Source organism: Eumetopias jubatus, unplaced genomic scaffold, assembly GCF_037043125.1.
Source record: "Eumetopias jubatus isolate StellerSeaLion01/CBP00866 unplaced genomic scaffold, mEumJub1_p1.0 scaffold_11, whole genome shotgun sequence".
Classification (NCBI taxonomy): Eukaryota; Metazoa; Chordata; class Mammalia; order Carnivora; family Otariidae; genus Eumetopias; species Eumetopias jubatus.
The window spans coordinates 72,300,133-72,318,522 of NW_028274817.1; the positions used below are offsets into that span (position 1 = coordinate 72,300,133).

At 38.5% G+C, this 18,390-nt stretch overlaps 1 protein-coding gene across 2 annotated transcripts in view; it reads left to right on the top strand.

Moving 5' to 3' along the window:
- OPHN1 (oligophrenin 1) overlaps positions 1-18,390 on the top strand; it is a 486,250-nt gene that overhangs the window by 293,155 nt on the left and 174,705 nt on the right. For both annotated transcript variants that reach the window (XM_028126580.2, XM_088028996.1), the window contains exons 9-14: positions 2,588-2,688; positions 6,702-6,793; positions 12,067-12,145; positions 14,584-14,617; positions 15,151-15,213; positions 16,694-16,768. In XM_028126580.2, the coding sequence (XP_027982381.2) occupies positions 2,588-2,688; positions 6,702-6,793; positions 12,067-12,145; positions 14,584-14,617; positions 15,151-15,213; positions 16,694-16,768 (444 nt within the window). The remainder of the gene's footprint in view (positions 1-2,587; positions 2,689-6,701; positions 6,794-12,066; positions 12,146-14,583; positions 14,618-15,150; positions 15,214-16,693; positions 16,769-18,390) is intronic.

The window sequence follows — 18,390 nt, forward strand, 5'->3', positions numbered from 1 at the left end:
GTGGGAATACAAGGATACCCACTGGGTTTCAGTAGGCTAGCACCTACTGCCACTTGGCTTCTCCAAACTCCTGGCACCCATATTGTTTACAGACCCCTGACAACTACACCTCTTTGGAGAAGAGTCTGGGAACAGTGAAAAAAAGAAAAGGAAGGAGAAATTGGAGGGGGAGGTTAAGGATTTGTCTTCCAAGGACTTTGGGATGATAAGATCTAAGGTTTTTCTCTGTGATTCAAAATGGGGATTGTTAATTATTTAATCCTTCTGATGACTGTGACTGGGGAAAAAAAAGGAGGTAGGGGAAAGGAGGCAGAAAAATAATATTTATTACACCTACTATGTACCAGGCATGGTGCTAAGTGCTTTAAATATACTATCTCATTTAATCTTTAAAAACGCTTATCATACCCATTTTACTTGAGGCCATGGAGGCTTAGAGAGATCACTAGTTGAAAGTTACCCAACTCTATGTTGGCTAATTGAACATAATAAAAAAAAGGGAAAAAAAAGAAAGTTACCCAACTATCAATTAGCAAGCCTAAGAGTAAACTCAGTTCTCTGAAATGCCAAAACCTATGCTCCTGTCACACCCTGTACCTTCCACTGCCTTAGGAGCACATGTTTGCTCTTAAAGCACTGAACAACAACCCTTGTGCTTTCAGTGAGCAAGACAGTTGTTCATTGCTAACCAAGGACCACGGGTTAACTTACCCATTCACTGAATATTGCAGAGTATTTAAGCCTTCCTGCTTCCTAAATTACATTATGAAAATCTGTATGTGCTCTTTGATTTTCCTTATGAACTATGACCCAATGCTCCCAAAGCCTGTGATTTCAGCCCTGCCCAGAATTATTATACCTGAGAAGAAGAGGCAAAAGAGGCTATTCAGATGTTACCAGTTTGAAAAACTACTGCAATTCACAAAGCAGGGCATTTAAGCAATGATCTTATCATCTTTTCTTCTCTTAGAGAAATTAACTTTTGGTGGTTTTCAAAGATATGTTCTTCCACCTTTCAGGTTTATCTCTTCAACTCTGCATTGCAGAATTTCTCAATCTCAGTGCAACTGATACTTTGGGCTGACGTTTTGGGCTGGGGGATCATGTACATTGTAGGGTATTTAGCAGCATCTATGGCCTGTCCTCACTTTATTCTAAGAGCACTCTATAGGTGTGACAATCTAAAATGTCTCCAGGCATTGCCAAATATCTCTTTGGCAAAATTGCCCTTGGTTGAGAACTACTACTGTATTATAAAAGATGTGGGAATAATGATTTTGTAATCTTGGCTGTAATATCAACTAGCTACATGGTCCTTCTGTGCCCCAGTTTTGTAATTTGTCAAATGGATATGACGTTGCTATTCAGTTGAATGTTTATCGAGCATACTTTTTGCCAGACAATATGCAGTGCATTGGGGATTTAAAAAAAAAATGAACCAATCTTGGTTTTGCCTCCAAGAAGTTCATAGTCTGATGAGGAAGGCAGACAACTATATCAAGAATTATAAGGAAATGTGTTGAGTACTGCATTTGGGGCATATATCTAAGCGCTTCACTGAGGAAGCAATGTTTGAATTAGGACTTGAATTATGAGTGGAAGTTTGATAGGCAAAAAATGGGGGGAAGAAAAATTCCAGTTATACACATGTTACTCAGGCACAAAGGTGTGTGAAGATGTAGTTTATTTGCAGGGTCTTAGTTTGCCAAGAATAGCCCTGGTTTACACTTGTCATCCTGATGTAATTATTAATAGTGACCCCATTCACTCTTAAGTATGTATTGAATTTGGACTAAAAATATATGGCGACCTATTTATTTGGTAAGTGAAAGTAATTCAGTGAGGCAGGACCATAGAGGGTGGCAAAAGACAAAGTAGGAAAGGTAAATATCATATTATGAAGGGTCTTGTGGGCCAACCTGAGTTTAGAGACGGTGGGAAAGCCATGCGTGATTTATAAGAAAAATTATATAAAGAGAAATATGTATTTAAAAAATATTCCTTTAACTAAAGAATAGAGAATGGACTAGAAAGGAGTGATCAGAAATGGGGGAAATCAGAGAGAAGGCCACTGTCATAATTAATTAGTGAAATGGTGAGTTTTTATTTTGTTTGAAGTAGATCATAAAACATCTACAAGTAATTCAGCAATAGTGCCCTGAACTAATTCAGTCCTAAAAGGGATGGAGAGGAGGAAGCAGCTGAAGGAGAGACATGTGGGGAAAAGAATGAGCAGAACCCAACCACCAATCAAATGGGACAGGTTACAGGGAAGAAGAAGCAGAAGATTACAGATGTTTCCAACTCATACAATAGGATGAACAGTAGAAGCATTTAGAAGGGACATGGCAAGAAGAGCTATTTGGAGCATGCTAGAGCAAATGTGGAAAGCATTTGATGAGGATTAGGATCCCTATATGTGCTGTGGGTCGATAGCCCACAAGGTTGGAGTTCAGGGGAAGGTTAGAGCTAGATCTGAAGCCCTATGACTATGAAGAGCAGACTATAGCATTTCCATCTTAGGAGTGTATTGACCATATAGCCAAATGGATATAGTCTGTCAGCTCACTTTTGCCTATCATTGTAGGGGCTTTGGGAATATCCTGGGTGAAATATTACTGCCAGTATGAGAAGGAGACCAAAACGCTCACCATGACACCTATGGAGCAGAAGCCAGGTGCTAAACAGGTCAGTTCTTTTGTGTGCCATATTTTTTTGAAATGCATCTGTGACTGCATCTCAGAAAAGAGTATATCTTGACTTAGTGTCAAAGAATCAAGTCCAACACTGTCATGTGAAGCCATGACTCTGTATGTTCCTCTTGGCCTAAGTTTGCATTGGGCCAGATACTACTCAGTTGAGTGAAATATATCTATTAATTATGTCAAGCCTTCTGAAAGTGCTTGTACTTTCTCAGATCATTTATTAAATTATTACAAGTGCTCATCCATTGTACAAGAAAATTTGCAAGTATATGGATGAATTGCAGGAAGATAGTGTTACCTGCTTTTAAGAAGTCTCTACTTCTTAGGATTCTTAGGATTCCTTTAAATAGTTTAAAATATCATTTTCCAAAATTCCTTTTTTAGAGAAGCATGTCTGTTTCCTAAAGTTGGAATAACCTATACCCCATATTCTGTGTAATGTTCGGATATATTTAAGCAGATAATACTTCTTCTGTCCTTCAAACCTTCCTGATTCCCTAAAATGTCAAGATGAATTGAACATACTAAGAAGATAGTTACTTACCTGGAAGAACCCAATCTTATACATTACTTACTGTACTATACTATATATATGACCACACAGCCAAAAAATGTTATTCTGTCAATCTCACTTTTGCCTATCTTTGTAGAGGCGTTGGAAATTCTCTGTCTCTCTCTCAAGGGTTTATTAAGATAAAAGCTGATAGATAGACTGTTCATATTCTAAAAGTAGTTTAGTGTGTACCTTAAACTGTCCCTCAGACTGGGTCTTAAGGCATGATTTTGAGGATTTCTATTCTTTACAAATTGTTTACAAAGTCTAGCAGGGTTCATTTGTTAGCACTGAACCTTGGTGGTGTGAGAAGACCCAATTTGTTAGGCAGAAATTTGGAGAAAAATTGGACCAATTTGTCTCCATTGCTGGTGCTTTCCATGGAAGATCTCTCTTGTGTGGCTTGTTCACAGAAAATTAGAGAGGACTGAAATTTGATGTCAGGCTATAGAAAACTGCCTTTTTGTCTTTAACCAAAAATTTTGTCACTCGGCTTTTAACGTGTATTGGAGATGGAAGGCACCTCTAATGAAGTGTACCAAATGGGGTTTCCAGAAGCCTCATCCATGCTTCTCTATGGGCTAGTTGCTCATTCCTGACTCCAAAACTCTTACTGGTTTCCAGTCTGGTAATTGCCAAAGTACCTTTCAATGTGGTTTCAATAAATTTATCTTGTGCTCTATCACAGAATTTTTTCCATTTCTGTCAGAACTTAGCTATGTATTTTACTGGCTAGTGCTTATAAGCACTGTCCTGTAATTTCTTCCTTTTCTTCTCCTACACACATTACTTTCCCAGTCCCAGACTTTAAAGTAAGCTGATTTAGGCCCCCTTTCCCCTGCTCAGGCACCTACTACAAAGCTCAAGACAGAAGCGGACGTACCACTTTCATATCCTCCTATGAGATGAGCACAAGCTCTCCTTTTAGTTTTTCTTTCCTTCTTCCCTTTTCATTGAGTGGCTGCTTGTAAAATTGCAATAGTGTCAGTCTAAGCAGTTTTAATATGGAGTTCCTTATGGGGTGGAAAGAGGAACTTGTTTCTCTATTTAGAAGGAAGGGAAGGTAAAGTAGTAACTTGAATTTCCCTAAAATGAAGCTGGAAATAATTTCTTCTTGTCAGTTCTCTCAGTTCCTATTACTGGTTTGTGTTTTAGAAAGGTAAACAATACAAGTAAGTGAGACTGTAATAACACCATAAAATCCACTATTTATTGAACATCTACTGTGTGCCAGGCACTGAGCTAGACACATTTCGGCATGTGCCTCATTTACTTTCCCAGTAGCCCTGGCAAGTATTAATAGTTCAATTTGAAGGTGGCAGAATTAGCCCTCTTTGTGACTATGGTACTTACCAGTGTTCCCTACTAGTTCAGCCTATCAACTTCCACTTGTGTTGTGCTGCTCATTTTACAGGTTATCTTCCCAAATTATGTTTTATAAGATCCCCATCATTTACCTGTCAGGCAGTTGTGGTAAGAGGAAAGAGTGCTGTATTTTTATAGACTTTCAACAATTGGGTTTAAATCCTAGCTCTTTGGCCTAGTAGCTTTTTGACCCCAAGTAAATTATGTAATGTTACTCAGTATCATTTTCCTCATCAGAAAAATGGCAAGAATGATACTGTAGTTCATAAAAATTTCTTGGGCACTAACTCTTTCCTAGACCCTGGAGATATAAAGATAAATAAGATGCTGCCCATGCCCTTGAGTTCTCAGTCAATTGGGGAAATAAGGCATGAAAACAGGAAGTTTTAATATAATGCACAAAACACATAGTGAACAGTGCATGGGATTGGGGAAGAATATTGGAGGAAATGAAAGCTGAACTGCAGTTTGTAGAACAATTAAGAGTTTAGCCAGACCAAGAATATAGATAAAGTCATTGCAGGTGGAGGAAACATTATTTACAGTTATGGAATCATGAGAGTTATGACATGTGTGAAATGAGAGCACTTCTGCACGGATGAGGCATGAAACAGATGGGGGTGGCTAGAGGTAACCTGGAGTAATAGACAGGGCCTAGGCCCCTGAGCTATGATGCCTTTGACTCTGAGGGAGCTGAGAGTTTAAAGAGGGAGGGTGAGTGTATAATGCTGTTAAGTTACTGTCATCTTGAAAGTCTAGTAATTCTTGATACCTTTAGTATTGGGGTAAAGAAGGCAGATTGAAGAATGAAATTAGAGTTGAATTTTTATAGTGTAGGAACAGTAAAAGGATAGGCCCGAAAGGGGGTTGAGTGTGCCAATAAGAAAGAAGTATTGTATGCAACTAATGAATTGTTGAACACTACATCAAAAACTAATGATGTATTATATATTGGCTAATTGAACATAATAATAAAATAAAATAAAAAAAGAAGTATTGTTTGATCAGTTGGATCAACTGTATGGACCAGTTTGGATGGCATAGTACCTAGACCCAGACCTGGCACTTGGGAAGTGTTTCTGAATTTCTGGCAGCTAGGTGGTTAGCATTTTCCCCATTTAATAGATTGTGAAGTTAAGATTCAGAGGGGAAAACAATTTGCCCTGGATTGTAAGCTAGTAAATGGCATAACTGAGACAAAACCCCAGGTTTTAAACTTCCTAGTTTATTACTATTTCTACTATACTGACTTGGTTGACTTTGGGTAAGCCATTTTACCTCTCTGAGCTTCACTTCTTTCTAAGGGTTGTTATGAAGAAAGTTGATTTAAAGATACCTAGCATAATGTGTGGCAAATAGTAGGTAATTGATAAATCTTACTTCTCTTTCCTATACCACATTGTCTCTGTTGAGATAATAGAGGGAAACTGAACAATGTGGGATTGGGAAATTTTAATCTGTGGACACAGTGGACTTCAATGGCCTTATTAAGTGCCCATAAGACTAAGGTGGGCTACACTGTTCTGCATATATGAAATATCAAATGGAACTTTGAGTAATATATAAATTTGCTCATTTTCTCTACTCCTGCCCAGTCTTTGGAGAGATTGCTTTTGTGATTCCTGTCTTCCTGAAGAGTCTGGAGGTGGGGAATGAAAATGTTTCTCTCCCCTCCTCCATCTGCCAATTTAATAGAAGGAGGGTCGCATAAAGCCACTCCCAACCTGGAAGTTTCATGAAAATTTTATTCAATACACTTAATGCCGTTTGGTCAACCCATTTGTCCTACATTCCCCTGATATTATGTATAATTAGCTTCCTATTTAATCTACCATGCTTGGAAAACAGTACTGACCTATCCCGAGCATTTTGTCCTGGTCTCAACCATTAATTATTGGAGCAAGAAGAAACCATCTGCTGCAGATACTGTTTGAAGGGACAAGGTTCTCAGTGAGGCTAAACATTACTCCTGCTGCCCTGACAGATGCCTTCCAAGTGGCTGAGGCTACTGCAGGAGGCAGAAGAAGCTTCTGTGCATTTTCTTTTCAAATTGGCTATTAATCCTTCTCTTATATCAGGGGCCTTTGGACTTAACCCTGAAGTACTGCGTGAGGAGGAAGACAGAGTCTATCGACAAAAGGTTCTGTTTTGATATAGAAACTAATGAAAGGTAAGCTGTGCTGGTATGAACTGGTAATGTCCTCATGTGCCAGGTGCTGAGCCTGAGTAGATCTTTTATTTTCCTCTGTCCTCTCTCGTGCTGAAAATGAGCAAATCTGTTCATGACATTACTGTTTTGGCTCTCTGGCTGCTATTCACAGGAACCCCTGTTAGACCTGGCCCAGAGCTGGTTTTCCCTGTGGGAACTTCAGCCAGCTTTGCCTCACCTGCTCTAGGCAGAATAAGTCATTCCTAGGATTTAATTTGCTATGAGATATGCTGCAACAGTCAACATTTGGTGACGCTGCAGAGACAGCATAACAAAACTCATTCTTTTTTTTTTTTTTGTAGTATCAAGTTTTTATTTAAATTCCAGTTAGTTAACATATAGTGTGATATTAGTTTCAGGAGTCGAATTTAGTGATTCATCACTTACATACATCCAGTGCTCATCATCACAAGTGTCCTCCTTAATGCCCATCACCCATTTAACCCACCCTCCACCTCCCCCCAGCAACCCCAGTTTGTTCTCTAGTTAAGAGTCTGTTTCCTAGTTTGCCTCTCTTTTTTTCCCCTATGTTCAACTGTTTTGCTTCTTAAATTCCACATGAGTGAAATCATATGGCATTTGTCTTTCTCTGACTGACTTATTTCACTTAGCATAATGTGTTCTAGCTCAATTCATGTTGTTGCAAATGGCAAGATTTCATTCTTTTTCATGGCCAGGTAATATTCCTGTGTGTGTGTGTGTGTGTGTGTGTGTGTACACCATATCTTCTTTATCCATTCATCAGTCGATGGACACTTGGGCTCTTTCCATAATTTGGCTATTGTTGATAATGCTGCTATAAACATGAAGGGTGCATGTATTCCTTCAAATCAGTATTTTTGTATCCTTTGGGTAAATACCCAAGAGTGTAATTGCTGGATCATAGAGTAGCTCTATTTTTAACTTTTTGAGGAAACTTCATACTGTTTTCCAGAGTGGCTGCATCAATTTGCATTCCCACCAGCAATATAAGAGGGTTCCCCTTTCTCAGTATCTTTGCCAATGCATGTTGTTTCCTGTGTTGTTAATTTTAGCCATTCTGACAGGTGTGAGGTGGTTTCTCATTGTGGGTTTGATTTGCATTTCCCTGATGATAGTGATGTTGAGCATCTTTTCATGTGTCTGTTGGCCATCTGGATATATGTCTTCGATGGAAAAATGTCTATTCATGTCTTCTGCCCGTTTCTTAACTGGATTATTTGGTTTTTGGGTGTTGAGTTTGATGAGTTCTTTATGGATTTTGGATACTAGCCCTTTATCCGTAATGTCATTTGCAAGTATCTTCTCCCATTCAGCAAAACTCATTCTTTTATCTCCTAATATAACATACAAGAATGAGTTAATTAAAACACATTTTTAAGGGGAGATAGAAGGGATGGAAGATGGTAGTGGTAGTGGGGAGTCTTTTTTCCCCACTTGGTGCAAACATGATACAGACTTCCCCTACTTTGCAGGTATACTGGAAATAGTTTGATTATCAACTTTCTGATTTCAGCTAAGGCTTTCAAACTTTGTACTTTGTTGCATTTGTTTCTCTCCAGTACCCTCTTTTTGTTTTCTGGAACTGGGCAGTTTTATCAGAGGTGAATTTAACCTTGAAATTTTAAAATGAGAGCATTTGGAGTTCCTTTGGAGAAAAGCATATTATGTAGTTGAGAGGTTGATCCAAAATTCAGTGAATAAATGTCCCTGTACGTTATTTCGGTCTATTATTTCTATGTGTTAGGTACCACATAATAGAATAGAATTTAACAAAACAGATTTCCTAGAAAGGGACTTAAAGGTTGAATTAGAATATCATATGAACTAAACTATCAAGGACTGGAATCATAAAGATTATACTAAGAGATGAGGGCTTTTATTTATTTATTTATTTTAGTCTGGAAATAAGTAAAAAGTCCTTTTCCCCATTTGAAAATCTGTTTGTTAATCCATATGATTTCTTTGTTAGAAATGGATGGTCCTGACCGAAGATGGTTGTGATAGTAAACATTGTTACTGGTAACCATGCAGCTGTCCCTCATTTCTCCAGCAGCTTCAGGCCTAGTTGGAAGGGGGAACTATAGTCCTATTTACTGCAAAAAATAACTATTGGCTGTGGCTTCTCTTTCATGAACCTTTATTGTCTCTCGCTCTGTAGCATCAAGGTGCTTAAAAGAAATTAAAATTATCTGTGTCTAGTTTCATTCTGATTCCCTTTTCAGCTTAAATTTGCAAGCTATTTGCAAATAATATCCCTATAGACTTAAAGCAGTTGCAGACAATTTGGCCCTGAGATAATGTGCTGGGACCAGTTTATCATCATATATCTTGCACCTAGTGCTATGCGTAGCTCATGATAGGTACTAAATTTGGTGTTTATTTTTAAATGTATTTTCCCACCCCATAACACTGAGGAATTCTGAGACTAGAACCCAGGAATTAAAGTTTTGGTGTGTCTGTGATTTTAGTTACCACATATTAGGCTCTTAAAAAACATTCACTCACCTAATCCCCCTCCCCCACTTTACTGGTGCGGAGACTGAGACTTGAATATGTTAAGTTACTTGCCCAAAGTCACACGGTGGCAAGGCTGAGTGCAAACGCTCGTTTGTAGGTCTCCAAAGTCCATGTTTTTTTTTTTTTTTTAATTTTGCTCCATTGTCTTATAAGGAGAATAAACATGCTGTGAAATAAAGGGTCAAATATAATAATGAACAGGTGCTGAGGTACCTCTGTGTGCATGAAGTTTTGTGAAGAGTGTGGCATCTGCTTTCCTGGATAGTAAATCTGATATAAGAAACAAAGTCAGCATTCCCAGCAAGCATCAGTCACCTATACTCATGTCCCTGCAGCACAGAGAGCTAAGGACTCTTTGAGTTCCTTTTACTATCTCAGGAATAGAGGGTAACTATTTTTTTTAATTAGTTTTGCTGCCATGGTGCCTGGGTGGCTCAGTTGGTTAAGCCTCTGCCTTTGGCTCGGGTCATGATCCTGGGGTCCTGGGATCAAGCCCCACGTTGGGCTCCTTGCTAAGCAGGAAGCCTGCTTCTCCTTCTCCCTCTGCCTGCCGCTCCTCCTGCTTGTGCTCTCTGTCTCTTTATTAAATAAAATCTTTAAAAAAATAAATAGATTTGCTGCCAATATTTGAAACCACAGGCTTATAGCTCATAGAACTTGAAGTGCAATAATAATAATAATAATAATAATAATAATAATAATAACCTAACAACAACTGCTAACGTTGGCCTATGTACCAGGCACTATTCTCAGCCCTTGAAGAGTATAATTTCGTTTAATCCTCACTAAGTTCCATGAGGTATGGGATGTTATCCCAATTTCATAAAGGAGGACAAGGAGACAGGGAGAAATTAAGCAACTTAGGTAACACAGCAAATGGTAGAGCCAGGATCCAAATCCAGGAATTCTAGTCTTCAAACCCACACTCTTGACCATTGCTCTGTACTGCACATATGCTATGTATGTCTTTTTGTTCTGGATGAGTGACTGGGACCTCAGGAAGGGCAGGGGATTTGCCTAAGGTCATAAAGATAGTCAGTGGAAAATCCTGGACTAGAAGTCAATGTTCTTTCTACTTTGTCATCCTGTTCTTATAAATATTATTCTGTGAATTTGACTTTCTGTGGCACCCAAGAATCTTCAAATGCTTCTTGAATAGTCACTTATTCATTCTTTCAGCCTCTCTGTAAGGTTAAGAGAAGACACGCACTGGAGTTTTAATTTCCTAGATAGGGAAGCTGAGTTCCAGAATGTGTTTAATGTCATATCTGGTCTGTACTGTCTGCTTTTATATCTGTTGCCCATTTCCTTGTTCTTCCTCTGGCTTCAGGATTCAGCTGGGTAGCTGTCTTTACAAAGATTTCTAGACTTGCTAGCCCCATGTGATATATCCAAAAAGTTGGTTATTTGTTAGAGAAGAGTAAACTTGAAAGAATCCAGTGCCCAAAGCCAAGTTCTGGTTTTCAGTTGATTTTGTCTTAAAGATCATTTGGGGGTTTTCCTTTTTAAGGTGTACTTTAATGGAGTAAAAGATGGAACGTCAAATAGGAATCCCATGGTATCAAAACTGGAAGGGACCTCCCAGCTGATCTGGTCCAACACCATTATGGATAAAGAAACTGAGGCCCATAGAGACCCAGTTGCTTTTCCAGGCTCTCTGAACTCTCTTGTCATTGTTCTTACTATTCCACGACTCTGAGAGAGGTCTTAACAGAAGGAGTTAAGAGGAACCAGTTTCTCATAATGGTGCAGATATACAGATAATGCAAGGAGACTTTATATCTGCAATAATATGGTCAATCTGGAATTCTCAGTTTGGTTGTGAAAGTCTAAGAAGACCATACAGAGTATACCAACTTGGAGTATCTCTGGCTATAGGTAGCCTACAAGTAAATAGAAAAAAAAAATGGGTTTGAGGCCATCTCTGATGGAGAAAAGGCCTTGTAGCATGGTGGTTAAGAAAGAACATGGCTGTTGGACCAGAATTCCTAAATTTAAATCCTGGCTCTATACTTACCCACTGTGTGAACTTAGGGAACAACTCGGTGCCTCAGTTTCCCCTTTTGTAAAATAGGGATTCCTGTATGGTACCTGCTTTATAGGTTCCTAGGTAGATGACATGAATTTATACCTATAAAATACTTAGAACAGAACCTGGTTCCTAATGAACATTCAGTAACTGTTATTATTTAGTCATAAGATTGCTTAAGTCAGCCAAAAGGCCTCCTCCCTGTGCTGAGCTAGCGTGCATGTTGTTGAATTCTTTCCAGCTGGAAATACTCTTTGGACATCATAGATGGGGGAAGTAGGAAAGCCATTTTTTTTTTTTGATGGATGAATGTGCCCATGCTGAACATGCTTACTCCTAGAGCCCAGACCAAACTGCTGGCTTCTAAGAAAGGCAAAGAGAGCCACGGTTTGTCTCAAGTACAATGGAGCCAATTTAAGTGTGTATTCTGATGAGGTGTCTTGGGATCTACCTTCCTATTTCCTTGCCTGACCCTGGCATGAGGCTGCCAAGATACCATCTCCCCTAGGGTTCCCAACGTTACTGCTCTCTAAATGTTTCATTGTTTTTTTTTTTTTTTTTGAGTAAGAGAGATTTTGAAAAATTGGAATTCTGTATGTGCCTGCTCAGTGTGACACCTCCCAGGGCTGAGAGGGACCCTAGATCACAAGACTTCATTTTCTCGGGTGAGTTTTCTACTTTTAACTTGTCATCTTTTTCCCCTTAGGCCAGGAACCATCACTTTGCAGGCCCTTTCAGAAGCTAACAGAAGGCTATGGATGGAGGCCATGGATGGAAAAGAACCTGTAAGTTACCTCAGGATACTAGAGAAACCTCAGCACCATAATCCAGTGTGTGAGTGCCCTTAGTGGTACCAGTGGGTCTAGGACAATTAAATAGTCAGATCATCAGACTCAAAATTTTAGAGCTAGAAGGAATTGTTGACTTGATATTTCTTGCTTAAAAAGTAAGGCAATTTTGAGTTCCAGAGGGTGAGGGACTTCTCTGGAATTACTCTCAGAAAAGGCATAACAGCTGGGCCTAGAATCCAGGTTTCTCAGCTTCTTGCTGCAGTGCTAGATGATGCAGCTGTGCCCACAAGATCTTCTTAAGAAAGAAAATTAAGCCTTTTTTCAGTTTATAAAACATGTGTTCATATAGAAAGATGGAAAATAATTGTCATAACTGAATAAGCATTTGTTAAGATTTTATTCACATTGGTTTTGCTGCTCCCATCTTACATTCCTAAGTCAGCTTATTCTCTTTAAGGGTACAGCTATTGGGGAAGATGGTACTGCCATACTATATCCCAAGATGTACTGGTCCGTTTAGAACATTGTTACATAAGAGGACAAACAGTACCTTAAAAGTTTTAGTGACTGTCATAGAAAGACCAATATGAAGAGTCAGAAACGAGGAAAAAGCACTTTTTCTCTTCAGTATCTTCCATGTAGGTTTCTTCTAGTGGCATATGAACTAATATCACCTAACTAGTGTTGGAATTCCAAAAGCCTGAATTTGGATCTTTTGTTGTGCCATTCAGTGGTTGTGTGACTTTGAGCAAGTTATTCCATCTCTCTGAGATTCAGTTTTCTTCTCTTCAGTAAAATGGGTTTAATAATCTCTGTTCTACTTACCTCACAGAGTTGCTTTGTAAAATCAAATGAATGGAAGTCTGTCAACCATAATGTGCTATATTAGTTTTAGGTGCTTCTAACTGGGCTGAAGAAAGAGTGCAAAGCTACTGAGATTCAATAATATTTGGATATAGTCTAATCTTGTTTTATTCAAGGCAAGAATGTGCTAAGAGGGGGAAATATACTCCAGGGTTTTCTTTCTGTGTCTCCTCAGTGCCCTGGAGACTAAAGAGGAATACCCAGATCTCAGATTGCATTTATAGCCCCCAAGAAGTTTAACTATTGCATGCCTTTGATGTTTCTCTAGGAAGATGGTGGGAGGCTGAGCAGAGCATTTTATTCTTGATTCCCTCTTCTGAACTTGTTCTCTCTTTAGATTTTAATGGTCAAAGGATGCAGATGGCTTTTTGTGGAGAATGACGTTAGAATACAGGTCCACTGAATGTGGATCCTTAACAACTTGATTATGATAGACTTTCCACAGATATCTTGTTTATTTTTTTAAGATTTTATTTATTTATTTGACAGAGACACAGAGAGAGAGGGAACATAAGCAGGGGGAGCGGGAGCGGGAGAAGCAGGCTTCCCGCTGAGCAGGGAGCCCAATGCGGGGCTTGATCCCAGGATCCTGGGATCATGACCTGAGTCAAAAGCAAATGCTTAACGACTGAGCCACACAGACGCCCCCACAAATATCTTGTTTATAAAAGTGGCAGCAAGGGCTGGTCAGCATAGAAATCTCCTTCATTGAAATATCCATGGGCATACACACAGATGCAGATAATTTTCTTTTAAAAGGAGAGATTGTTAAAGCAGACTAATAGATGCCATATAGAAGGCTTATTTCCTGCAGTTTCACATTATTGTTTTTGCTGCTTTACTAAACACCTCAGTTCACTAATCTTATACTGGGTATACATGCCTTTGTTTAAAGTGTCAGAGAAGATCAGGACTTGAAGGGACATCTACTCCAATCCTGATCATTTTAGAGATCTTAATTTTGAAGTGTAGAGAATGAAAAGGACACACACGCCCGAGATTTCATAATGAGGTAGAGGTGGAGCCTGGACTAGACTTCGTCAAGGATCTCCTCTTTGGTTTCTCACACAGCTGTCACAGTGTGTACTTCAATATGACTCAGACAAATCTTGATCAATGCATGGATCTCTTTCAGTTGGACACTTGCTTTTCTACAGAGAAACACCCATTAGTTAGCCTTTGGGGTAGGAGGTTGGTATTGGGAACATTTACATTTTACCATCAATGCCCGTTAGCCATATATCCATTAGAAAACTATTTCTTTTCTCTCATGCTCTCTTGCTCCATCAGAAAAATTCTGCAAGCTTTACATAAGTAAATCTCTAAGATGGGTAGGCTGCAGTGAGCTACTTGGAATCTGCCATAGTCTTCAGAGATTGTTAATCCACGTGTTTTCTAGGGACCTAGGCAAAGATCATTCTGTTTAGTCCACTTTTTCATCTTATTAAAGCTTTAGAGTCGCTAATGGTTTTGATGGACTATCTGGGGAAAGAGATTTAGTATTATTCGCCATACTTACCTATAGTGATTCCCAATAGCCATGGCTTTTTCTTTCTCTTCTTTTGTAGATCTACCACAGCCCCATAACAAAACAGGAAGAAAGTGAGTCAAATTTATGATCTATTGACATTACAAACTGCTAGCTGTCCTAATCACAGTTAATACTATCATCAATAATATGTAATATTGATGCAAGTGTGTTTATTGATTCCTCTGTGTAGAATAAAATTCAGACCTATTTTTTTAATATGTCTACTTATTGAAATAAGGAAGTCACTTTATCTTAGCTTATGGTGTGGGTAGTAATAGTAATATAGAGAATAGCATTATATCTTTCTTGTTCTAAACACATGATAGAAATTATGTGCATTTCCACCCTAACATTTCATGTTTGATGTTGCTCATGTCTAAAACAAACATAATACAATGGAATCACTAAAAGCATTTTGTGTTATAAGAGTAAAAGCTCTATTCTTCCCCTGAGGGGGGGGGGAAGATCTTTCCATTTAAGGGTATTGGAGATGAAAAACCATACCCCTTATTCTCATTGCAGTCTCTTAGCATGATCAATAAATGTTTGGTAGGTAAAGCTTGTTATAGCAGGATCTAACTCTGTTTTCCTTTGTTTGAAACAGTGGAGCTGAATGAAGTGGGGTTCAAGTTTGTTAGGAAGTGCATCAATGTCATTGAGACTAAAGGTAAGACATGAACCAGAGTGTTGGCAGTGTTTGAATTCGGTCACTCTGAATTTATTCTGGGGCAATTTCTCTAAAGTCGCAATGATGTCATTTGTTGGTCAGGACTCATTTTAGCAATGAAGACTATTTATGAACCTTGAACACGAGACACAAATTTCTAAAATTCCAGCAAATTCCAAGCCAGTGGTATCCAAGCATATTGGGATAATTTGTGGTTCCCTGCTTTTAAAGAGAAAGAGCTTAATTAATCAAATGGTACAAAATTCTAAGTTATGCAAGATAATTATGTCCCAGAGATCTGCTGTACAGCACAAAGCTGTAGTTAACAATACTGTATTGCAGACTTAAAAATGTTCTAAGATGGTAAATCTTGTGTTAAGAGTTCTTTTTTTTTTAAAGATTTCATTTATTTATTCATGAGAGACAGAGAGAGAGAGAGAGAGAGAGAGAGAGAAGCAGAGGGAGAAGCATGCTCCCAAGGAGCAGGGAGCCTGATGTGGGACTCGATCCCAGGACCCTGGGATCATGACCTGAGCTGAAGGCAGACGCTTAACCATCTGAGCCACCCAGGCGCCTGTGTTAAGAGTTCTTATCACAAAAAAATAATAATGAATAAAGAGGGCCACAGAAAAGTTTTAGAGGTGATGGATGTGTTTCTGCATAGATTGTGGCGATGGTTTCCTTTATCTCCAAGCTCACCAAGTTGTATATATTAAATATGTACAGCCTCTTGTATTTCAAAAAAAAATAAAGAGAAAGAGCTTCAAACAGCTTATAAAGTATTCTAAAATACTACTGGGCACTCCTCAAATAGTGTTATGACAGTTCCATTGCAAATAAATAAAGAGTTCAATTTCTGCCACAATACATATCAGTTTAAAAATTGATGGGGTGCAAAGCTGAACTCAGACAAATATGGAATCAGTGTTTTCCCAGGTTGATTATACTCTCTAGTTTCTCTCTGAGAATATTTAGAATGTGGGCAGGTAGTATATGAGCCAAGCCTCTTTATTCTTTGAAATGTTGCTAGAATTTCTCTATATGCAAAATGGCCATTTGTTTCACATATGCCATATTCCATCCCTTTCTCCCTTTATATCACTGCTCACAAGCAACTCGGAGGTTGATATTTCCTCCTTTTTCAATTAAACCGTAGCTCCCTTTTTCAATTAAACCCTATTCTCAGCCACCTGCTGCTACCCACCTAAGCATATTTTTCTATTTACTATAGAGTATATTCTCTTCTGTTCACATTAATGAAATCTTGGTATAATCCAAATGAAAGTATGGAGAGAATAATTTGGAGAGAGGCTTCAAAACTGTTCCCCTATTGCAGGGGAAGGCTGGAGAGCTTGCAGAGGGTAGGGAGACACTTTCCTGTTTGAACTGAAACCAGGGTGTAAGTACCTACTTTCTCTACCCTGAGGAAAATGAAAGCTCTAGCTATGGAAACAAAACTGACCTCAATTTCTTTCCCTAGGGATCAAGACAGAGGGATTATACCGTACTGTGGGCAGCAACATTCAGGTTCAGAAGCTGCTGAATGCCTTTTTTGGTAACAATTTTAATTTCATAATTCTTATTGGAAATTGTGTATTAAAAATAAATGTGTCTATAAGAGAAAGGAGACATTGCTAAAAAAGGTTGTAGAATGTTTAAGAAATATTTTCAAAGGAAAAATGTACGCATATTTGCCTACCCAGGCTCAGAGACAATCTTGCCTTGAAACAACTAGCATCTCTCCTTCTCCACATCATATTGACACCTCAGAACCTTTGCAGTCTGGCTTCTTCCTCAGCCTCTCCACTGGAACTACTTTTGCCAGGCTTAGAAGGTATCTTCTGTGAAATCCAGTGAACAATTTTCAGACTCTGTCTTGCTTGATCTCCTTGTTGACTATTTCCTCCTTTTTGAAACTTTCTCCCTAATGTGACTTCTGTGACTCAACATCCTGTGACTTTTCTAAAATCTTGTATTAAACCTTTCAAGTGACTCTTGTCAGGTCCTTTTTCTTCTTCTCATCTTCTAAATCTTGGCTGGGTATTTTCCAGCATTCCATCTTTGCCACCCGTTGCTTCTTCCTCTACATGTATTCCTAATGAATAAATATTAACTTGGTTATGCATGACATTTTTTCCCCTTTTTACATGTCTACTGATTTTTAAAGTTTTTATTTAAATTCCACTTAGTTAACGTACAGTGTGATAGTAGTTTCACATGTATAATATAGTGATTCAGCACTTCCATATAACACCAATTGCTCATCACAAATATAATCCTTAATCCCCATCACCTGTTTAACCTATCCCCTTACCCACCTCCCCTCTGATAACCATCACTTTGTTCACTATAGTTGAATCTATTCTTGGTTTGCCTTTCTCTTTTTTTCCCCTATGCTCACTTGTTTGGTTTCTTAAATTACACAAATGAGTGAAATCATACGGTATTTGTCTTTCTCTAATTGACTTATTTGGCTTAGCATAATGCTCCCTAGCTCCATCCATGCTGTTACAAATGGCAAGATTTCATTCCTTTTGATGGCTGAGTAATATTCCATTGTGTATATATACCACATCTTCTTTATCCATTCAGCAGTCAAATGGACATTTGGGCTCTTTCCATATTTTGGCTTATATTCATAGTACTGCTATAAACATTGGGGTGCATTTATACTTTGAATTAGTATTTTTTGGGCAGATACCCAGTAGCGCAATTGCTAGATCATAGGGTAGTTCTATTTTAAACTTTTTGAGGAACCTCCTCATGGTTTTCCAGAGTGGTTGCACCACTTTGCATTCCCACCAACACTGCAAGAGGGTTCCCCTGTATCTACATCCTTGTCAATACCTGTTGTTTCTTGTGTTGTTAATTTTAGCTATTCCGACTAGTGTGAAGTGATTATCTCATTGTAGTTTTGATTTGTATTGCCCTGATGATGAGTGATGTTGAGCATCTTTTCATGTGTCTGTTGGCCATCTATTTGTCTTCTTTGGAAAAATTTCTATTCATGTCTTCTGCCCATTTTTTTAACAATTATTTGTTTTTTGGGTGTTCAGTTTTATAAGATCTTTATAGATTTTGGATACTAACCCTTTATCAGATATGTCATTTGCAAATACCTCTTCCCATTCCATAGGCTGCCTGTTAGTTTCATTGATCATTTACTTTGCTGTGCAG